The following is a 19084-nucleotide window of genomic DNA, read 5'->3' on the forward strand; positions in this document are numbered from 1 at the left end:
CGAGGAAGCGATATGATTTGGTCAGCTGCACCTTTCCTCATTCCCTGTCACGGCCACTGATCAGCCATTACGCATGCGAGGTCATGACTCGCGCGTCATCCGTTTCAGGGTGGGAAGGTGATCAACTTCTCGAGCTTGCGAACGATGATGGGCTGAAAAGTATGTTTGATATAACATCTCTATCGGCATTTTGGATCAAAGTCAAGGCTAAATATCCTGAGATAGCCACGAAAGCACTGAAAACGTTGCTTTCATTTCCAACATTTTTCTGCGAAGCGGAGTTTTCTGCAATGACTGCAACGAAAACTAACCTGCGGAATAGACTGGACATCAGGAACCCCCTTTGAGTATCGCTGTCTCCCATCACTCGATAGGACGGTGTTGTTGCAGGGAAACAAGCCCAGGTCTCCCACTGATTCAGCGATATTGGTGTGTTGCAATGATTTTATATATTCATACGGGGAAAATATGTGCTGTGCGTTTAATATCCAAATATTACTTAAAATGTTATGATGCTATTGACTTATAAGTGACCTATATAACCATATAACAATTACAGCACGGAAACAGGCCAACTCTGCCCTTCTAGTCCGTGCCGAACGTTACTCTCACCTAGTCCCACCGACCTGCACTCAGCCCATAACCCTCCATTCCTTTCCTGTCCATATACCTATCCAATTTTTCTTTAAATGATCATATCGAACTTGCTTCTGCCACTTCTACTGGAAGTTCGTTCAACACTTCAAGCTCCCCTGATAATTGATTTATCATTATATCCATGCGAGGAAAATATGCGCTGTGTGTTTAATATTAAATTCGTTAGATAAACCCTTTTAGAAACAAAATTGAGTGTATTACCCACTTATCACCTATATTCCGGGCATTTACTTGGGGAGGGGGAGGAATCGGCGTCACGACGCGCATGCGCATTGGTGCCCGCGCAAGGCTTCATGGTCATTGTAGTCTTCGATAAACAACGTATTTGACTGCTACTCTTGTTCGTTGGTAACCCTACCCCCCCCCCCCCCCCCCCCCCGCGGTCGGCAAGTCCGCAAGAATATTGTCAATATTAAATCCGTCCGCAGTGCAAAAAAGGTTGGGGGCCCCTGACTATGACTATGATTATGACTATGACTAAACTCACCAATTCTCACAGCTAACAGCAGGAATTCTGCAGATGCTGGAAATTCAAGCAACACACATAAAAGTTCCTGGTGAACGCAGCAGGCCAGGCAGCATCTCTAGGAATTCTCACAGCTATTCGACTATACCTGCTCCCACCCTGTCACCTGTAAAAGTGCCATCCCCTTCTTTGTTTCTCTGTCTCCATCACATCTGCTGTCAGGATGAGGCTTTTCACTCCAGAACTAATGAAATGTCCTCCTCCTTCAAAGAAAAGGGCTTTCCTTCTTCAACCATCAACACTGCCTCACCTGCAGCTCTTCCATTTTGCACTTGTCTGTCCTCACCCCATCCTCCACCACCCACCAGGGATAGAGTCCCCCCTTGTCCTCACCTACCATCAAAGTAGCCTCCGCATCCAGCATATAATCGTCTGTAACTTCTGCCATCCCCAATGGTACCCCACCACCGAGCACATCTTTCCCTCCCCCCACCCCACTTTCTGCTTTCTGCAGGGATCACTCCCTACGTGATTCCCAAGTCCATTTGTCCCTCCCCACTGATCTTCCTCCTGATACTTATCCTTACAAGCAGAACAAGTGCCATACCTTCCCCTACACCTGCTTCCTCACTCCTATTTAGGGCTCCAAACAGTCCTTCCAGGTGAGGTGACACTTCACCTGTGAGTCTGTTGGGGTCAGTTACTGTATCTGGTGCTCCCAGTGTGGCCTCCTGCGTATCGGTGAGATCCGACGTAGATTGGGAGATCGCTTCACCAAACATCTACGTGCCATCTGCCAGAAAAAGCAGGATCTCCCGGTGACCACCTATTTCAATTCTACTTCCCATTTCCATTCTGAAATCTCAGTCCATGGCTTCCTTACTGCCACAATGAGGCCACTCTCAGGTCACTCTCAGGTTGGTGGAGCAATACCTTATATTCTGTCTGGGTAGCCTCCAACCTAATGGCATGAACATTGGTTCTTGAACTTCCAGTAATTGCCTTACCATTCCACCTTCAGCATTCCCATTCCCTTTCCCCCTCACCTTTTCTCCTTATCAGTCAATCACCTCCCTCTGGTGCTCCTCCCCCCTCCCTTTCTTGAATGGTCTTCTGTCCTCTCCTATCAGATTCCCTTTCTCCAGCCCTTTATGTCTTTCATCCATCATCTTCCCAGCTCTTCACTTCACCCCTCCTCCTCTCCCAGTTTCACCTATCACCTATCACCTACTACCTCATCCTTCTTCCTCCCCTCCCCCCACCTTCTTGCCCTCATCTTCTCTTCCAGTCCCGATGAAGGATCTCGGCCCGAAATGTCGACTGTTTACTCCTTTCCATAGATGCTGCCCGGCCTGCTGAGTTCCTCCAGCATTTTGTGTGTGGTGCTTAGATTTCCAGCACCTGCAGATTTGCTCGTCTTTGTGCTAAAACTCTGTCACCATCAGTCTTGTAAATCCATTTGGCTCAGTCTTCAATTGAATAGTGCATTCCAGGATTCTTTAGTGTGTACCTAGAAGTCATGTACGTAATACATCTGAGTATACAATTCTTAATTCATTTGTATAGGCTCCAGTATCATGTAGATGCAGCAGCTCCAATGATTCCTCTCATGCACGTGTTGTCAGTATCCTCCAAGACTTTGTTGACTCCTGGTTTTGTTGATCTTCATAGGGGAACCTGATTTTTGTCACAGAAGGTGACACTGTCTCAATCGGCAATGAAGACCTGGTCTCTCAGATTGCAGAGATCACAATGACTGAGCCAGATACCGTAAAGAAGACACTTCTCCATCGCACTGTAGCTGCAGGAGGGGGTGAAGTAATTGAAAAGCAGCACACGTCCCAGGAAGCCACGTATGGCAGGGATGCTTTCGCTAAGGTAGAAATATTTGCTTGTGAGTCTGGGTGTATCTATTGTTTGAGTGTTGTAGGAATGCCACAAATTGAGTGAGAGACATAGCTTAGCACCAACGCCGTTATATCTTAATCAGGTTGTTATGGGTTCAAAGTTCACTTCAAGGACTTCAGCTAAAAATGTGGACTAACAACAATACAGTTCTGGTCACCCGCCTGCAGGAAAGATATCAATAATCTTGAAAGTGTGCAGAGAAAATTTATAAGTTTGTTGTTGGAACTTGACCTGAGTTACACGGAAAGGTTGAAGAGGTTCGGACTTCATGGAGTGTAGGGGAATGCGGAGAAATCTTACAGAGGAATGCAAAATTATGAGGGGTACAGATAGGGTACATGCAAGCAGACTTGTGGTGAGACTAGAATTAGAGGTCATAGCTTTAAGGTGAAAGGTGAAATACGTAACAGAAATGAGGAGGAACTTCCTCACTCAAAGGGTTTTGCGAGTGTGGAACGAGCCAGTAGTGGAAATGGCGGTTGCAGGCTCAATTGCAACATTTAAGGGAAGTTTATATGGGTACATGGATGACAGGAAGGCTATAGTCTGTGTGCAGGTAGATGGCACTAGGCAGAAAACCAGATTGGCATGGACTAGATTGGCCTAAAGGCCTGTTTCTGTGCTGTGGTGCTCTATGACCCTGTGACTCTATTGAAAAGGCACTCTTCTTCAGATCAGATGTTAGAGGCCAACAGCTCAGAAAGGGGTCGCACTTTGGCCTAACTCATCCAGGCAAACCAATTTGCCTTCCTGAGGGAGTCCCATTTGCCAGTGCTAGGTTGATTTTGAACATGATGAGACTTACTCTGAAAACACTCTGAGAGCATTTGCTCTTAGACAGAATTACTAAAACAAATTATCTCATCATTTGGTTTGTTTGTGTTTCTGGAATCAGGTGGCTTCTTGTGTCCTATATTGCAATGGTGACTGCAATTCCAAAGTATTCCATTGCTTGCAGAGTGCAATAGTACACATAAAACTACTGAAGGACAAGCTTTCCTTTATTTTCAAATGCATTGCACAAACCCATTCACCACTATAATTATTTCTGAAAAGCTGAACTGTTATGAAAACTTCCGTTCTGGCCAAATCAAAATCAAAGGCAGAGTTGAGTTTATTGTCATATGTACAAGAACAGGTCTGCACAAATGAAATGAAGAACTTGCAGCAGCATCTCACACACATAGCATCAGATGCACAACATTTTCAACAAAAACATAAATTAACTGTGAATTATACCCCCTTTTTAACAAGAAAACATAATTGGAACAAACAAACAAACCCCTTTATAGTGCAAAGTAGTTGCACTCCGTATAGTGTTACTATACTGAGGTAGTGGTAGGAGTGGTGTTGGTTGGTTCAGCCACTAGATGGTTGAAAGGAAGTGGCTGTACTTGAACCAAGTACTGTGGGACTTAAGGCTTCTGTACCTCCTGTCCTACAGTAGCTATGAAGAGGTGGCATGACTCGGATGATGGGATCTTTGATGGCAAATGTTGCCTTTGTGAGACAATGCCACCTGTAGATTGGGCATACTGTTGTACACCAAGGGCGGAGCAAGAATAACTTTTTAATACTGCAATTCACACATATATGCAGTGAGGCAAAGCTACAAAAAGACAAGTACCTGTTGCAAGGACCCCATTATATGAAATCCAGTGAATACCTTGAGCTTTATCTGAAAAGGCACTATCCGAACAACGACATTGATAATCTCACAAAGAAATTATTGGGATGCCTAGAAGGACATGTGAAATCAACACAGTGTGTCAAGAAAATATTTTAGAGCTGTCAATTGAGTACAGAGAAACCAAGTAATTAACTTAAAAAGGCAAATATTCTTGGAAAAGTTAGTGATCAATATACACTCAGTTGTTTCTTTATTAGGTACACCTGTATGCCTGCTCATTAATGTGAGTATCTAATCAGCCAATCACAAGGCAGCAACTAAAAGAATAAAAACATGCAAACATGGTCAAGAGGTTCAGTTGTTGTTAAAACAAGACATCAAAATGGGAAGAAATGTGATCTAAGTGACTGACTGTGGAATGATTGTCTGTGCCAGATGGGGTGGTTTGAGTATCTCAGAAACTACTGATCTCATGGGATTTTCACACACACCAGTCTCTCAGTTTACAGAGAATGGTGTGAAAACAGACAAAAATACATATCCTGTGAGCAGCAGTTCTGTGGGTGGAAACACCTTGTTAATAAAGGAGTATGGTTAGACTCGTTCAAGGTAACAGGAAGTTGACAGTAACTTTAATCACCATGCGTTACATTAGTGATGTGTAGAAGAACATCTCTGAATATACCGTATGACAAACGTTGAAGAGGATGCGCTACAGCAGCAGAAGACCATGAGCATACATTGTTGGGTACGGGAGCTGCCCCATAAAGCGGCCTCTGAATGTAGGAACTCTTAATGGCAATTACAGATGGTTGAACTATTTTGCGTTCTGTGAGGCAGTGCTGTGTGGAACATCGGGAAGCAGGAGTCATACTTAAAAAAGCAATGCATAAGTTAGAAAGAAGATCACATTTTTGCCTCTCATTTGAATCATGTTGCTCATGGCAATTTTATTCTTTGACATTTATTAAACTTTTCAGATTTGTTTCTTTCTTTGCCCTTGAAGTATCTGACAAAAAGGAATTTTTACATTGCTGTATTGTGCCTTTTATATGCTGCAGAAGGCTAAATGAAAACTCACTTACCCCCTACACAATTTCTTGATTTCCTGTTGGCTAAACAAAGAATTATGTGCAATGCCTGAGAAAAGGGCTCCAAAAACTCATCAAAACACTGAGTAAATGTTGCGGATGCAACTGCCTTTCCTACTCCTGCAACTTCTAAACTATCCTCATCCACTCTTTCATTATTCATTTTAGTATATTACCTACCAAAACAAGACACACATTTTTCTGACTAAATGCCTTTATGCATGGGATTTCATATTTCACAAATTTGATTGAGTATTTTGAAGAGAATAGCAAAATGACTGACTAGGGTAGAGCTGTAGACATGGTCCACATGGATTTTAGCAAGGGCTTTGACAAGGTCCTGCATAATAGAACGGTCTAGAAGATTAGATCACCTGAGATGCGGGGAGAGTTAGTAAGATGGATATAAAATTGGCTAGGTACTATGAGTTAGAGTGGAAGATTGCTTATCATATTGGAGACCTGTGACCAGGGGTGTGCCATGTAGATCTGTGCTGGTCCTCTGTTGTTTGTCATGTACATTAATCGCCTGAATGAGAATGTAGATGGCATGGTGAGTAAGTGTGCAAAATTGGGGATATATTGAAGAAGGTTGTTTGAGGTTGCAGCAGAATCTAGATCAACTGGGAAAGTGGGCAAGTGAATGGCATGTGGAATTTAACATGGGCGAGTGTGAAGTGATGCATATTGGGAAATTAAACCGGGTCAGGATATATACAGTAAATATGCAATATTGAACAAAGAGAGCTTATGATATCAGTACGTGGATCTCTGAAAATGGGAACACGGTGACAAGAGGTGGGGAAGGCATGTAGTGTGTTTACATTTATCAGTTTAACACAGTTCATATGTCATATTACTGCCAGACAAACTATTAGTTGGGCTGCCCTTACAGATGTGAATAGACAGTTCGTGCATTGCGCCCCTGTGTCCATTCCCCTCAATATTACGTATATTGTTGTGGGGGATGACCTCTGGGGAAATGCCATGGAGACCAGATTACTGGCACTGAGCATGGGTCCGTGGTGAAGAGGGAGAAGAGGGGACTGGTAATCAGGGGAACAGACAGAAGCTTCTGTGGACATGAACGGGACACCCGAATGGTATGTTGCCTCCCAGGTGCCAGGGCTTGAGACATCTCAGAACGCATCCACAACATTTTGGAGGGGGAGGGAGAATAGCCAGATGTCTTGCTACATATTGGTACAAATGACAAGGAAGGAAAAGCAAAGAGGTCCTGAAAAATGAATTTAGAGAGCGAGGCAGAAAGCTAAGAAGCAGTGCCTTCAAGTTAGTAATTTCTGGATTGCTGCCTGTGCCACATGCCACGAGGGTAGCCACAGGACAATTTGGCAGTCCTGACGAAGGGTCTCGGCCTGAAACATCGACTGCATCTCTTCCTACAGATGCTGCCTGGCCTGCTGCGTTCACCAGCAACTTTGATGTGTGTTGTTTGGCAGTTTAATGCATGGCTGAGAAGCTGGTGCTGGGGCCCGGCAGGGCATCTGGTTCTTGGATCACTGAGATCCCTTCTGGGGGAGGTATGACCTGTTCAAAAGTGACCTGAACATAAGGGGAACCAATATTCTCTCAGGCAGGTTCGTTAGTGCTGTTGGGGAGGCTTTAAACTAATCTGGCAGGGGGGTGGGAACTGGAGTGAAGGGACTCAAGACAGAATGGATGGTAAAAAAGCAAAGATAGCATGCAGTCAGACCGTCAGGAAGGAAAGGCAGATGATAGGACAAAATTGCAGCCAGCAGAGTGAGTATCAGTGCATTAGAGACGCAGAATCAAAAAGAGTAGCAAATACTGTACTCAAAGTGTTATAATTCAATCATGTAGTATAAGAAATAAAGTGGATGATCTTTTTGCACGATTACAGATTGTCAGATATGATGTTTTAATCATCACTGAATTATGACTGAAGGATGGTTGCAGTTGGGAGCTGAATGTCCAAGGTTACACATTGTATCAGAGGATAGGAAGGTAGGCAGAGGGGGTGGCATGGCTCTGCTGGTAAAGAATGGCATCGAATCAGTAGAAAGATGTGACATAGGATCAGAAGATGTTGAATCCTTGTGGGTTGAGTTAAGAAACTGCAAGGGTAAAAGGACCCTGATGGCAGCTATATACAGGCCTCCCAACAGTAGCAGGGATGTGGATCACAGATTACAACAGGAAATGGAAAAGGCATATCAAAAGGACAATAATATGATAGTCATGGGAGATTTTAATATGCAGGTTGATTAGGAAAATCAGATTGGTAATGGATCTCAAGAGCGACTTAGCTAAATGCCTACAAGATGGCTTTTTAGAGCAGTTTGTCATTGAGCCTACAAGGGGATCAGGTATGCTAGATTGGGTGTGATGCAATGAACCAGAGGTGATCAGGGAGCTTAAGGTAAAAGAACTCTGAGGAGGTTGTGATCACAATATGATTGAGTTCAACTTGAAATTCGATAGGGAGAAAGTAAAGTCTGACGTAGCAGGATTTCCGTGGAGTAAAGGAAATTACAGTGGTATGAGAGGAGTTGGCCAAAGTAATTTGGAAGGAGATGCTGGCAGGGATGACAGCAGAGCAGCAATGGCATGAGTTTCTGGGAAAAATGAGGTAGGCGCAGATAGATGTTTCCAAAAATGAAGAAATACTCAAATGGCCAAATAGTACAACCATGGCTAACAAGGGAAATCAAAGCTAACATAAAAGCAAAAGAGAGGGTATTCAACAGAGCAAAAATTAATGAGAAGATAGAGGATTAACAAGCTTTATTTACTGGGTGACTGAGTAGTCTTTGGGGTACTGCAAGTCTATCTCTTTATTGATACTTTGTGGCATAGTTGAGTGCTCAGTGGGGGGTGCTGATGCTTTTGCTGGTGGGGGAGGAAGATCCTTTGCTGCTGCTTATGTGTGGGGGGGGAGCTGGGATGGGGCTTTGGGGTTCTAGTATTTAACTGTCGTTCATTCTTTGGGGCACTCCTCTGTTTTCGTGGATGGTTGTGAAGAAAAAGCATTTCAGGATGTATATTGTATACATTTCTCTGACATTAAATGTACCTTCAAAACCTTTTAAAAACCTACAGAGAGCAACTAAAAGAATCATTGGGGGGAGAAGATGAAATATGAAAGCAAGCTAGCAAACAATATCAGAGTGGATAGTAAAAGTTTTTTCAAGTATGTAAAAAATAGAGTTGAGAGTGGGTATAGGATCATTAGAAAATGAGGCTGGAGAAATAATAACGGGGTCAAGGAGATGGCTGATGAACTAAATGAGTATATTGCATCAGCCTTCACTGTGGAAGACACTAGCAGTATGCCTGATGTTGAAGGGTGTGAGGGAAGAGAAGTGAGTGCAGTTACTATTACAAGGGAGAAGGTGCTCAAAAAGCTGAAAGACCTAGGGGTACATTAGTCACCCAGACCAGATGAACTCCACCCTAGGGTTCTTAAAAAGGTAGCAGTGAGATTGTGGAGGCATTAGTAATGATCTTTCAAAAATCATTGGACTCTGGCATGGTGCCAGAGGACTGGAAAATTGCAAATGTCACTCCACTCTTTAAGAAAGGAGGAGAGCAGCAGAAACAAAATTGTAGACCAGTTAGTCTGACCTCAGCGGTTGGGAAGATGTTGGAGTTAATTGTTAAGGAATACTTCGTGACACAGGACAAGATAGGACAAAGTCAGCATGGCTTCTTTAAGGGAAAATCTTGACTGATGAAACTGTTGGAATTCTTTGAGGAGATTACAAGTAAGATAGATAAAGGAGATGCAGTGGATGTTGTATATTTGGACTTACAGAAGGCCTTTGACAGAGTGCCACACACGAGGCTGCTTACCAAGATAAGAGCCCATGGTATTACAAGAAAGTTACTAACATGGTTAAACATTGGCTGTTTGGTAGGAGGCAGTTAGTATGAATAAAAGGATCCTTTTCTGGTTGGTTGCCAGTGACTAGTGGTGTTCTGCAAGGGTCGGTGTTAGATCCACTTCTTTTTATGTTATATATCAATGATTTAGATGATGGAATAGATGGCTTTGCTGTCATGTTTGCAGATCATACGAAGATTGATGGAGGGGCAGGTAGTGTTGAGGAAACAGATAGGGTGCAGAAGGACTTAGACAGATTAGGAGAATGGGCAAGAAAGTGGTAAATGAAATGCAATGTTGAAAAATGCATGGTCATGCACTTTGGTAGTAGAAATAAATGTGCGGATTATTTTCTAAACAGGGAGAAAATCCAAAAATCTGAGATGCAAAGGGAGTCCTTGAACAGAACACCACAAAGGTTAACTTGCAGGTTGAGTTGGTGGTGAGGAAAGCAAATGCAATGTTAGCATTCACTTCAAGAGGTCTAGAATACAAGAGCAAGGATGTGATGCTGAGCCTTTATAAGGCACTGGTGAGGCCTCACCTTGAGCATTGTGAATGGTTTTGGTTTCCTCATCTAAGAAAAGATGTGCTGGCATTGAAGAGGGTTCAAATGAGGTTTAGAAGAATGATTATGGGAATGAAAGGGTTATCATACAAGTAATGTTTGATAACTCTGGGTCTGTACTGGCTGGAATTTAGAAGGATGAGGGGTGACCGCAGTGAAACTTCTTGCATATTGAAAGACCTAGACAGAGTAGATGTTGGGAGGATGTTTCCCATGGTGTGGGCATCTAGGACAAAAGGGCACAGCCTCAGGTTAGAGGGGTGTTCACTTAAAATAGATGCAGAGAAATTTCTTCAGCCAGAGGGTGGTGAACTTGTGGAGTTTTTTTACCACAAGAAGTTGTGGAGGCCAGGCCGTTGGGTGTATTAAGGCAGAGCTTGATAGGTTCTTGATTGGACACAATGTTGAAGGTTATGGGGAGAAGGCTGGAGAGTGGGACTGAGGAAGGGAAAAAAGGATCAGCTATGATTGAATGGTGGAACAGACTCAATGGGCCAAATGGCCTAATTCTGCTCCTATGTCTTATGGTCTTACGGTCTTATGGAGTATTATGTGTAGTTCTAGACACCAAATTTCCAGAATAATATATATGATTAAGCTAGACAACATGTAGAAAAGATTCACAAAGATGTTGCCTGGAATTGGGAGTTTGAGTTATCAGGTCTATCTGTCAGCTACCAAGATTTTTTTGCTACATAGCTTTTGTTATGAAATTGTCTACCGGCTACACCTTTGTAATGCAGCAGTGTTTAGTCTGGTCCTGCCTGGGTTTGTCGTCATCTTTCTCTATCCCACAGGCAATTTATGAGCGTCTCTTTTGTTGGATTGTGGACCACATCAACACCGTCATTGCAGTAAAGGGTTATGATCCACGTATTCATGGCAAGAACACTGTAATTGGAGTTCTGGATATCTATGGGTTTGAGATCTTTGACAGCAACAGGTAAAGAACCCACTGTTACCTGCTGAAATGGTGCTGCACATGATTACAGCTGACTTCATAACACTTCCAGGTTTAAAAGCATTTTGCGTCTTGACATTGATTCTATGACAAAGTACTGACAGGAATTTTTGGTTGAGAAATCCTGACCTTGCAGAATTGTCATTCATAAATTTTATAAAAAATAATTTTGTTCATAAACTTAAAAATAATTAATCAAATGATAATCTAATATCAATGCCTATAGCAAATGGAAGTGACCACTGGAAACTGGTATAAATGCTGTGTTAAGAAAAGCATAGCAAAAGTTCAAGCCTGGTCTAATGACTGGTAAATTAATTTTGCTATTCACAAGTGCTAGGCAGTACTGTACCACTGGGCCAATCAATATCTATATCCTAGAAATTACTATTGATAAAGTTAGCCAGGCCAGCAGCAGTGTGGTTCAAATAGAAGTCCGAGTTTATGTACTCTGAGTCAACTTATTATTCAGTTAGTGCTGTTAACATAATAAGACATCCCAGGACACTTTTGGAGTACAGTGATAGCGTCAGATGAGGCAGCATTTAGCCAAATCTGTAAGTTTAAAGAGCATTTACAAGAGGTGAGAGAGCTGAAAGGCAGAGTGACTTCCATAGAAAATTTCAGAGAGCATTGACATTGTTGCCCATGGCAAGGAGAAATACGTAGGTGATGGACTGGATGAAAGACACAAGAGTTCACAGACGACTGTAAAAGTTACTGAATTGAACTGAGGTGATACAAGGGGGAGAAGATTAATAGCAAAACATTTAAGAAACAGTGGCCAATGTCATTTAAACCATAAGACTATAAGATATCGGAGCAGAATTAGGCCATTTGGCCCTTTGAATCTGTTCTGCCATTTCATCATGGCTGATCCAATTTTCCTCTCAGCCCCAGTCTCTGGCCTTCTCCCCATATCTCCTCATGCTCTGACCAATCAAGAATCTATCAGCCTCTGCCCTAAATATACACAAAGACTTGACCTCCACAGTTGCCTGCGGCAAAGAATTCCAGATTCACCACTCTTTGGCTAAAGAAATTCCTCCTCACTTCTGTTCGAAAAAGACACCCCTCCATTCTGAGGCTGTGTTCTTTGGTCTTAAACTCTCCCACTATAGGAAACATCCTCTCCACATCCACTCCAGCAAGGCTTTTCCCCATTCAATAGGTTTCAGTGAGGTCACCCTTCATTCAGTTGGCCAGCTCAAGAGTGATTTGTGAAAGACTTAAGTTAGAACAGAGGCTTTAGAGCTTTGGATAAACAAAAGCTGATGGAGAATAGAAGAAGAGAGAACATGTGGTATGACCACGTGCATGATGTGCATTTAACATGAAGTAACAGAATGAGTGAAGGCAGGTGACATAGCAGATTATGACGGGTATCGATAGGGTTAATGCAAGGAAGCTTTTTCCACTGAGGTTGGGTGAGACTAGGAGTAGAAGTTCTGAGTTAAAGGTGAAGGGTGAAATGTTTAAGGGGAACATGAGGGGGAACTTCTTGACTCAGAGGGTGGTGAGAGTGTGGTACAAGCTGCCAAAAGAAGTGGTGGATGCAAGTTAGGTACATAGATGGGAAGGGCATGGAGGGCTATGGTCCAGGTGAAAATTGACGGGACTAGACAGATTAAGAGTTTGGCACAGGCTAGCTGAGCTGAAGGGCTTGCTTCTGTTCTGTAGAGTTCTATGACTCCATGATTTTATGACAAAGTGAGCCTTTAAGTGGTCTTGGAGATCTAACCTTTATTCCCCCCAATGGGAATAAGCTGGATTTGATGTACAAATGCACGCTAAGTGCTTATTGATTGTTTGGATCTTCCCACAGTTTTGAGCAATTCTGTATAAACTACTGCAATGAGAAGCTTCAACAACTCTTCATTGAACTGATCCTGCGACAGGAGCAAGCAGAATACCAGAGAGAGGGGATCGAGTGGCAGCATGTAAGTTACTCCAGAACGGAGAGCAACTCTGGGGAATGAAGACATGAGAAGGTCAAATGTGTTGGAGTCCTGGAGTCTCAGGGGTATGGTGACATAAAGCCTATGTCTTAGAAAATCAGAGTGCCGGATAATTAACTGGAAAATAAGCTTAAATCTCATCATATCAATTCAGGAATTTAATTTCAGCTAATAAAGTAAATCTGAGGTTAAAAACAAATATGTTCAATAACTATGCTGTTCAAATTCACCTGGTTCACTAATAGTTCTTATGGGAGGAGACCTGCAATTTTTTTCTGAACTGGGCTCTACGTAACTCCAGACCTACAACAATATAGTTAACTTTTAATTCCCTTCAGAACTGGTCTATCAAAGCATTGTGTCAAAGCTGCTGGACGCGAAGAAGGAATTTCTGTAGAAGAAAGCTCATTGCTATCTTTGGAAATGAAATAATAATATCTTGCCAATGAACAGTGATGCAATTATTCCCATTTACCATGTCTGGATTAGCTCCTTGGGTTGGCACTGTATAAGTAATCCAAAGATGGGAGGTTCGTGAATGGCTGTTGACAATTGCTTTCCTTTCACCCCTTTCCCTTTCCAGGTTGACTACTTCAACAATCAGATCATTGTGGATCTAGTGGAGCAGCCACACAAGGGAGTCATTGCTATCCTAGACGAGGCCTGTATGAATGTGGGGAAGGTGACAGATACCATGTTGGTGGACACCATGGATACCAAGCTGGGCAAACATGCTCACTACACCAGCAGAAAGGTAGGACACTATCGGAAGATAGTACCGAAGTCAGGAAATGTATAACATAGAAACAGGCTGTGAGTCAAGTTGCCAAGGCAAAGAAACACCAGGCTGGTGCACAGATGCAGAGATTTTCCCCATTATGCTAATCATTAGGATTCATGTGAGTCAAGTACACAATGATAGTGGTGTTCCCTCACACTCAGGTTTCTCGTACTGTGGGGTGGATCTCAGTCACTCAGAAGATGTCTGCAAGAGCACTTCCCAACCTGTGACATGAACAACCAAAAAGCTCCCAAAAGACAACATTGAAGGGTGAGAAGCAGCAGATCATTAGCTCAGTAACTGGTCCAACATTGACATGGGCATGTACTGCCACTGTACAAATTGCCACAGCTTGACAAAACTAAACACAACTAATTCCCAGATGAAATGACATTGGGCATTTTTGGGACTACATTCTGCACCCAAGGGAGTAGGATTTCCTTTATCCCAGCCGTGAGTGTTATTGTCCTGGCAAGGATGTAGTTCACTTATCTTCGCCCTAACCATCCTTTTGGAAATACCACAGTCAGTGTAGCGAGGAGTGGCCCAGGATTTTGGTCCTGCGACGATGGAGGAATGCAATGTCTGTTTGATGTATAATGTAGACCAAGTTACTGTAAGAGTCACAGCCAACGTTAGTTTTTCCATCACCTGATAGTCACAAGGGAGCTCTCTAGCAGCAGACACTGATGTCCCTATGACTGTGTGGGTTTCATAGAAACATAGAAAACATACAGCACAATACAGGCCCTTTGGCCCATAAAGCTGTGCTGAGCATGTCCCTACTGTAGAACTACCTAGGCTTTACCCATAGCCCTCTATTTTTCTAAGCTCCATGTAGCCATCCAGGAGTCTCTTAAAAGACCCTATCGTTTCTGCCACCACCGCCGCCGCAGGCAGCCCGTTCCACGCACTCACCGCTCTCTGCATAAAAAACTTACCCCTGACATCTCTGTACCTACTTCCAAGCACTTTAAAACTATGCCTTCTCATGCTAGCTAGCCATTTCAGCCCTGGGGAAAAGCCTCTAACTATCCACACGATCAATTATCTTATACACCTCTATCAGGTCACATCTCAATGTCTGTTGCGCCAAGGAGAAAAGGCCGAGTTCACTCAACCTGTTCTCATAAAGCAAGGGTTAAGAAGTTGTGGGAATATTTTGTTGGCACCAGAAGCGGAACAATTCTTATGGGCTGCCCTAGCACATTCCCAACACCCTAGCACATCCTCAACACAAAGCTACATATTTCACTGTATGTTTCGATGCTTCAATGTACATAAGACAAATAAATCTTATCTCATCTAAGCTAATCTAATGACCTGGCACTAAAGCCAAAATCATTCTTACCATTCCCAAATTGAAAGGTTCTGAGGCCTGGAACTGACAACCAACGACCCACCTGAGGTTAGGTGACACACATGAAATCTGCCAACCTCTTTCATGGAAGCATTGACTCATACAACAGAAAAATATGTCCATAGTGTCACTCAAAAGGTGCTAAACCTTGCGGTATCTAATGTTTGTGAACATTTAATCTGCAGCTGTCTCCAACTGAAAAGGATATGGAGTTCCACAAGCATTTCAGAATAAAGCATTACGCAGGACAAGTCACGTAAGTTTCTGTTTTAATTTTGCAGGCTGGGTTGTAATGGCTGTTTATTATGATTTATTTAAGCAAGTATGTCCCAATTTCACAATTGTTTTGGGGACTTCCCACATTAATTGGGGATTTCACACACCCAAATGGGTGAAGTCCAATTTCTAAGCAGTAGTTTCATCTGCATGGTAAAAGCCTGGCAATGTTCGCTAAAAAATCGATTGCATGAAGTGCTGACATGGGTGAACTCACCAGTTCTGGTGGATCTCTCAGTATAGATTAGTAGGGAGAAAGGGAGCAGTAAACTAAAACTGTGTTTTGTGCTTCGATTCAGGTACTCGGTGGAAGGTTTTATTGATAAGAACAAGGATACACTCTATCAGGACTTTAAACGCCTGATGTACAACAGGTGAGGACAGGACCATGCAGATCTCTGCAGTGTCTTTTTAGCTTTAATTTACAGTCTGCAACAAACAGTTGGTAAGACGGAATGTCCAATTCCCTTCTGGCTATGTACAACTCATGTTTGGTTTGGTTTCATCCCCCATGATTAAATGAGTATTATTTTTTATTTTCTGCAAAAATATATTTTATTCTTAAATTTGCAAATAGCTAATACGGTTCATTCAAATGTTGCCATCCTCTATACAAGCCATCACTTTCTGTTTACGTTAATCAATATTTTCAATGTACTCCTTGAGCAAACAGTCTTGGGGAATTGTTTTACCGAGGTTCCAGACCCTGAGCATGCAATAGAAGCAGACCCTTAAACCTTACTTTCTGGGGTCTTGATTTTCCCAAAGCAGCTCTGTGTTTGTCTCTGCACTTCAAAGAAATTAATTGTTTAAACCATGCTGTCAAATCTTTCATTAGGATGTTTCTGAAAAAGAAATTACAGAGTTACATAATAGAATACTCTTTTAAAAATGGAAATATCCTCCCCACATCCACTCTATCCAGGCCTTTCAATATTTGGTGAGATCCCGCCTCATTCTTTTATACTCCAGCGAGTACAGGCCCAAAGCCATCAAATACATCTCATAAATTAACCCTTTCATTCCCGGAACCATTTTTGTGAACCTCCTCTCTACCCTCTCCAACGCCAGCCCACCTTTTCTTAGATAAGAGGCCCCAAAATGCTCAGAATACTCTGAGTGCGGCCTATCCAATGCCTTATAAATCCTCAGCATTACATCTTGCTTTATATTCTAGTCTTCTCAAAATGAATTCTAACATATCATTTGTCTTCCTTATCTCCGACTCACCCTGCAAGTTAACCTTTAGGGAATCCTGCACGAGGACAAATGAGTCCCTTTGCACCTGTCATTTTTTAATTTCCCCCACATTTAGAAAATTGTCTACATCTTTATTCCTCCTACCAAAGCGCATGGCCATACTCTTCATTACACTTGATTCCACCTACCACTACTTTGCCCCATTCTTCCAATTTGTCTATGTTCTTCTGCAGACTCCTTACTTTCTCAGCTCCACCTGTCCCTCCACTTATTCTCGCATCATCCAGTAACTTGGCCACAACGCCATCAATTCTGCTATCCAAATCATTGGTATATAACATGAAAAGAAGTGTTCCCAACATCAACCCCTGTGGAACACCACTAGTCACCAGTAGCCAACTAGTAAAGGTCCCCCTTATTCCCATTCTTTCTCTCTCACCAGTCAGGCAAGCTTAGAGTCATAGGAAAAAAAAGCATACAAACAGGTCCTTTGGCCCCTCTAGTCTGTGCTGAACCATTTAAACTTCCTGCTTCCATCGACCTGCACCTGGACCGTAGCCCTCCATACCGCTACCATCCACGTACCTATCCAAACTTCTCTTCATCGTCGAAATCGTGCTTGCATGGACCACCTGCACTAGCAGCTCATTTCACCCTCTGAGTGAAGAAGTTTCCCCTCATGTTCCCCTTAAACTGCTCACCTTTCACCCTTAATCCATGACTTCTAGTTGTAGTTCCACCCAACAGCAGTGGAAAAAGCCTGCTTGCATTTACCCTATCTATACCCCTCATTATTTTGTCATCCACATTATCATTCAGATCATTAATACAGAAGACGAAATAGAACAGACCCAGCACTGATCCCTGAGTCACTCCATTAGCTACAGGTCTCCAGTAAGAGAGGCAACTATCTACTACCACTCTCTGGCTTTCCCCACAAAGCCAACATCTAATCCAATTTACTACCTCATCTTAATGCCGAGTGACTGAACCTTCTTGACCAACCTGCAATGTGGGACTTTGTCAAATGCTTTGCTAAAGCCCATGTAGACAACATCCGCTGCCTTGCCTTCATCGACTTTCCTGGTAACTAGGTTTCCACTTACCAAGTATACCTTTGCCAGAAAACAACATGTCTCAATCCTTACTTGCCAGATCCTTTTTGATACCATCAAATTTGGCCTTTCTCAGATCTAGAATCTCAACCCAAATTTAGAAGATGGAACCTTCTATCTGTGCTACTATCTTTCCAGTAATATCAGGGGCTCTTGTGTTGTTAAACATCCTTATGTGTGGAACCTTGTCAAAGGCCTTCTGAAAAGCCAAGTAAACAACATCCACTGGCTCTCCTTTATCCATCCTACGTGTTATTTCCTCAAAGCCAATAAATTTTTAAGTGTTGAATTCTTCAAACAGCAAAGGTTTGTAAAACAAGATTTCCCTTTAAGGCAACCATGCTGACTTTTACCTATTTTCTCTTGTGCCTCCAACTACCTTGAAACTACATCCTTAATAGTGGACGCCAACATCTTCCTGACCACTGAAATCAGGCTAACTGGCCTATAACTGGTGGACATGATAGGGTCTTTAAAGAGACTCCTTGATAGGTACATGGAGCTTAGAAAAATAGAGGGCTATGGGTAACCCTAGGTGACTCCTAAGGTAAGGATATGTTCGGCACAGCATTGTGGGCCGAAGAGCCTGTATTGTGCTGTAGGTTTTCTATGTTTCTATCTTTCTGTAATTTCCTTTCTTCTGCCTCCCTTCCTTCTGAAAGAGTGGAGTGACACTTGCAAATTTCTTGTGCTCTGGAGCCATTCCAGAACCTAGTGATTCTTGAGGGATCATTACTAATGCTTCCGCAATCTCATCAGCTACCTCTTTCAGAACCCTGGGGTGAAGTCCATCTGGTTCAGGTGGCTTATCAGCTTTCAAATCTTTCAGATTCCCAAGCATCTTCTCCTTAGTAATAGCAACCACACTCGCTTCCATCCCCGATACTTGAATTTCTGACATACTGCTAGTGCCTTCCACAATGAAGATGGCTGCAAAATACTTATCAAATTTGTCCTTCATTTCTTTTTCCCCTAATACTACCTGTCCAGCATCATTTTCCAGTGGTCCGGTATCTACACTTGCCTCTCTTTTACTCTTTATGTATCTGAAAAAGAACTTTTGGTATCCTCTTTTAAAAAGGGCTGATTTCGTTGATCACCAAGTGACAGCACTTTGCTCTTTGAAGGATTCAACACTTAAAAATTTATTGGCTCGTGTACTTCCATACTTCATCTTTTCTCTCCTTACTGTTTTTTCAGTTGTCTTCTGGTGGTTTCCTAATCAGCCAACTTCCCACTAGTTTTTGC

General features: G+C 42.7%; 1 protein-coding gene across 2 annotated transcripts in view; it reads left to right on the top strand.

The window, feature by feature from the left end:
* The window catches only part of LOC134351244 (unconventional myosin-Id-like), a 135583-nt gene that overhangs the window by 37970 nt on the left and 78529 nt on the right, over nucleotides 1-19084 (top strand). For both annotated transcript variants that reach the window (XR_010019105.1, XM_063057340.1), the window contains exons 8-13: nucleotides 2795-3001; nucleotides 10983-11128; nucleotides 12972-13086; nucleotides 13688-13858; nucleotides 15431-15501; nucleotides 15821-15895. Coding sequence is in view for 1 of the 2 variants with exons in the window: in XM_063057340.1 (XP_062913410.1) it covers nucleotides 2795-3001; nucleotides 10983-11128; nucleotides 12972-13086; nucleotides 13688-13858; nucleotides 15431-15501; nucleotides 15821-15895 (785 nt within the window). In the remaining variant the exon portion in view is untranslated. The remainder of the gene's footprint in view (nucleotides 1-2794; nucleotides 3002-10982; nucleotides 11129-12971; nucleotides 13087-13687; nucleotides 13859-15430; nucleotides 15502-15820; nucleotides 15896-19084) is intronic.

This window comes from Mobula hypostoma, chromosome 1 (genome assembly GCF_963921235.1).
Source record: "Mobula hypostoma chromosome 1, sMobHyp1.1, whole genome shotgun sequence".
NCBI classification, from domain to species: Eukaryota; Metazoa; Chordata; class Chondrichthyes; order Myliobatiformes; family Myliobatidae; genus Mobula; species Mobula hypostoma.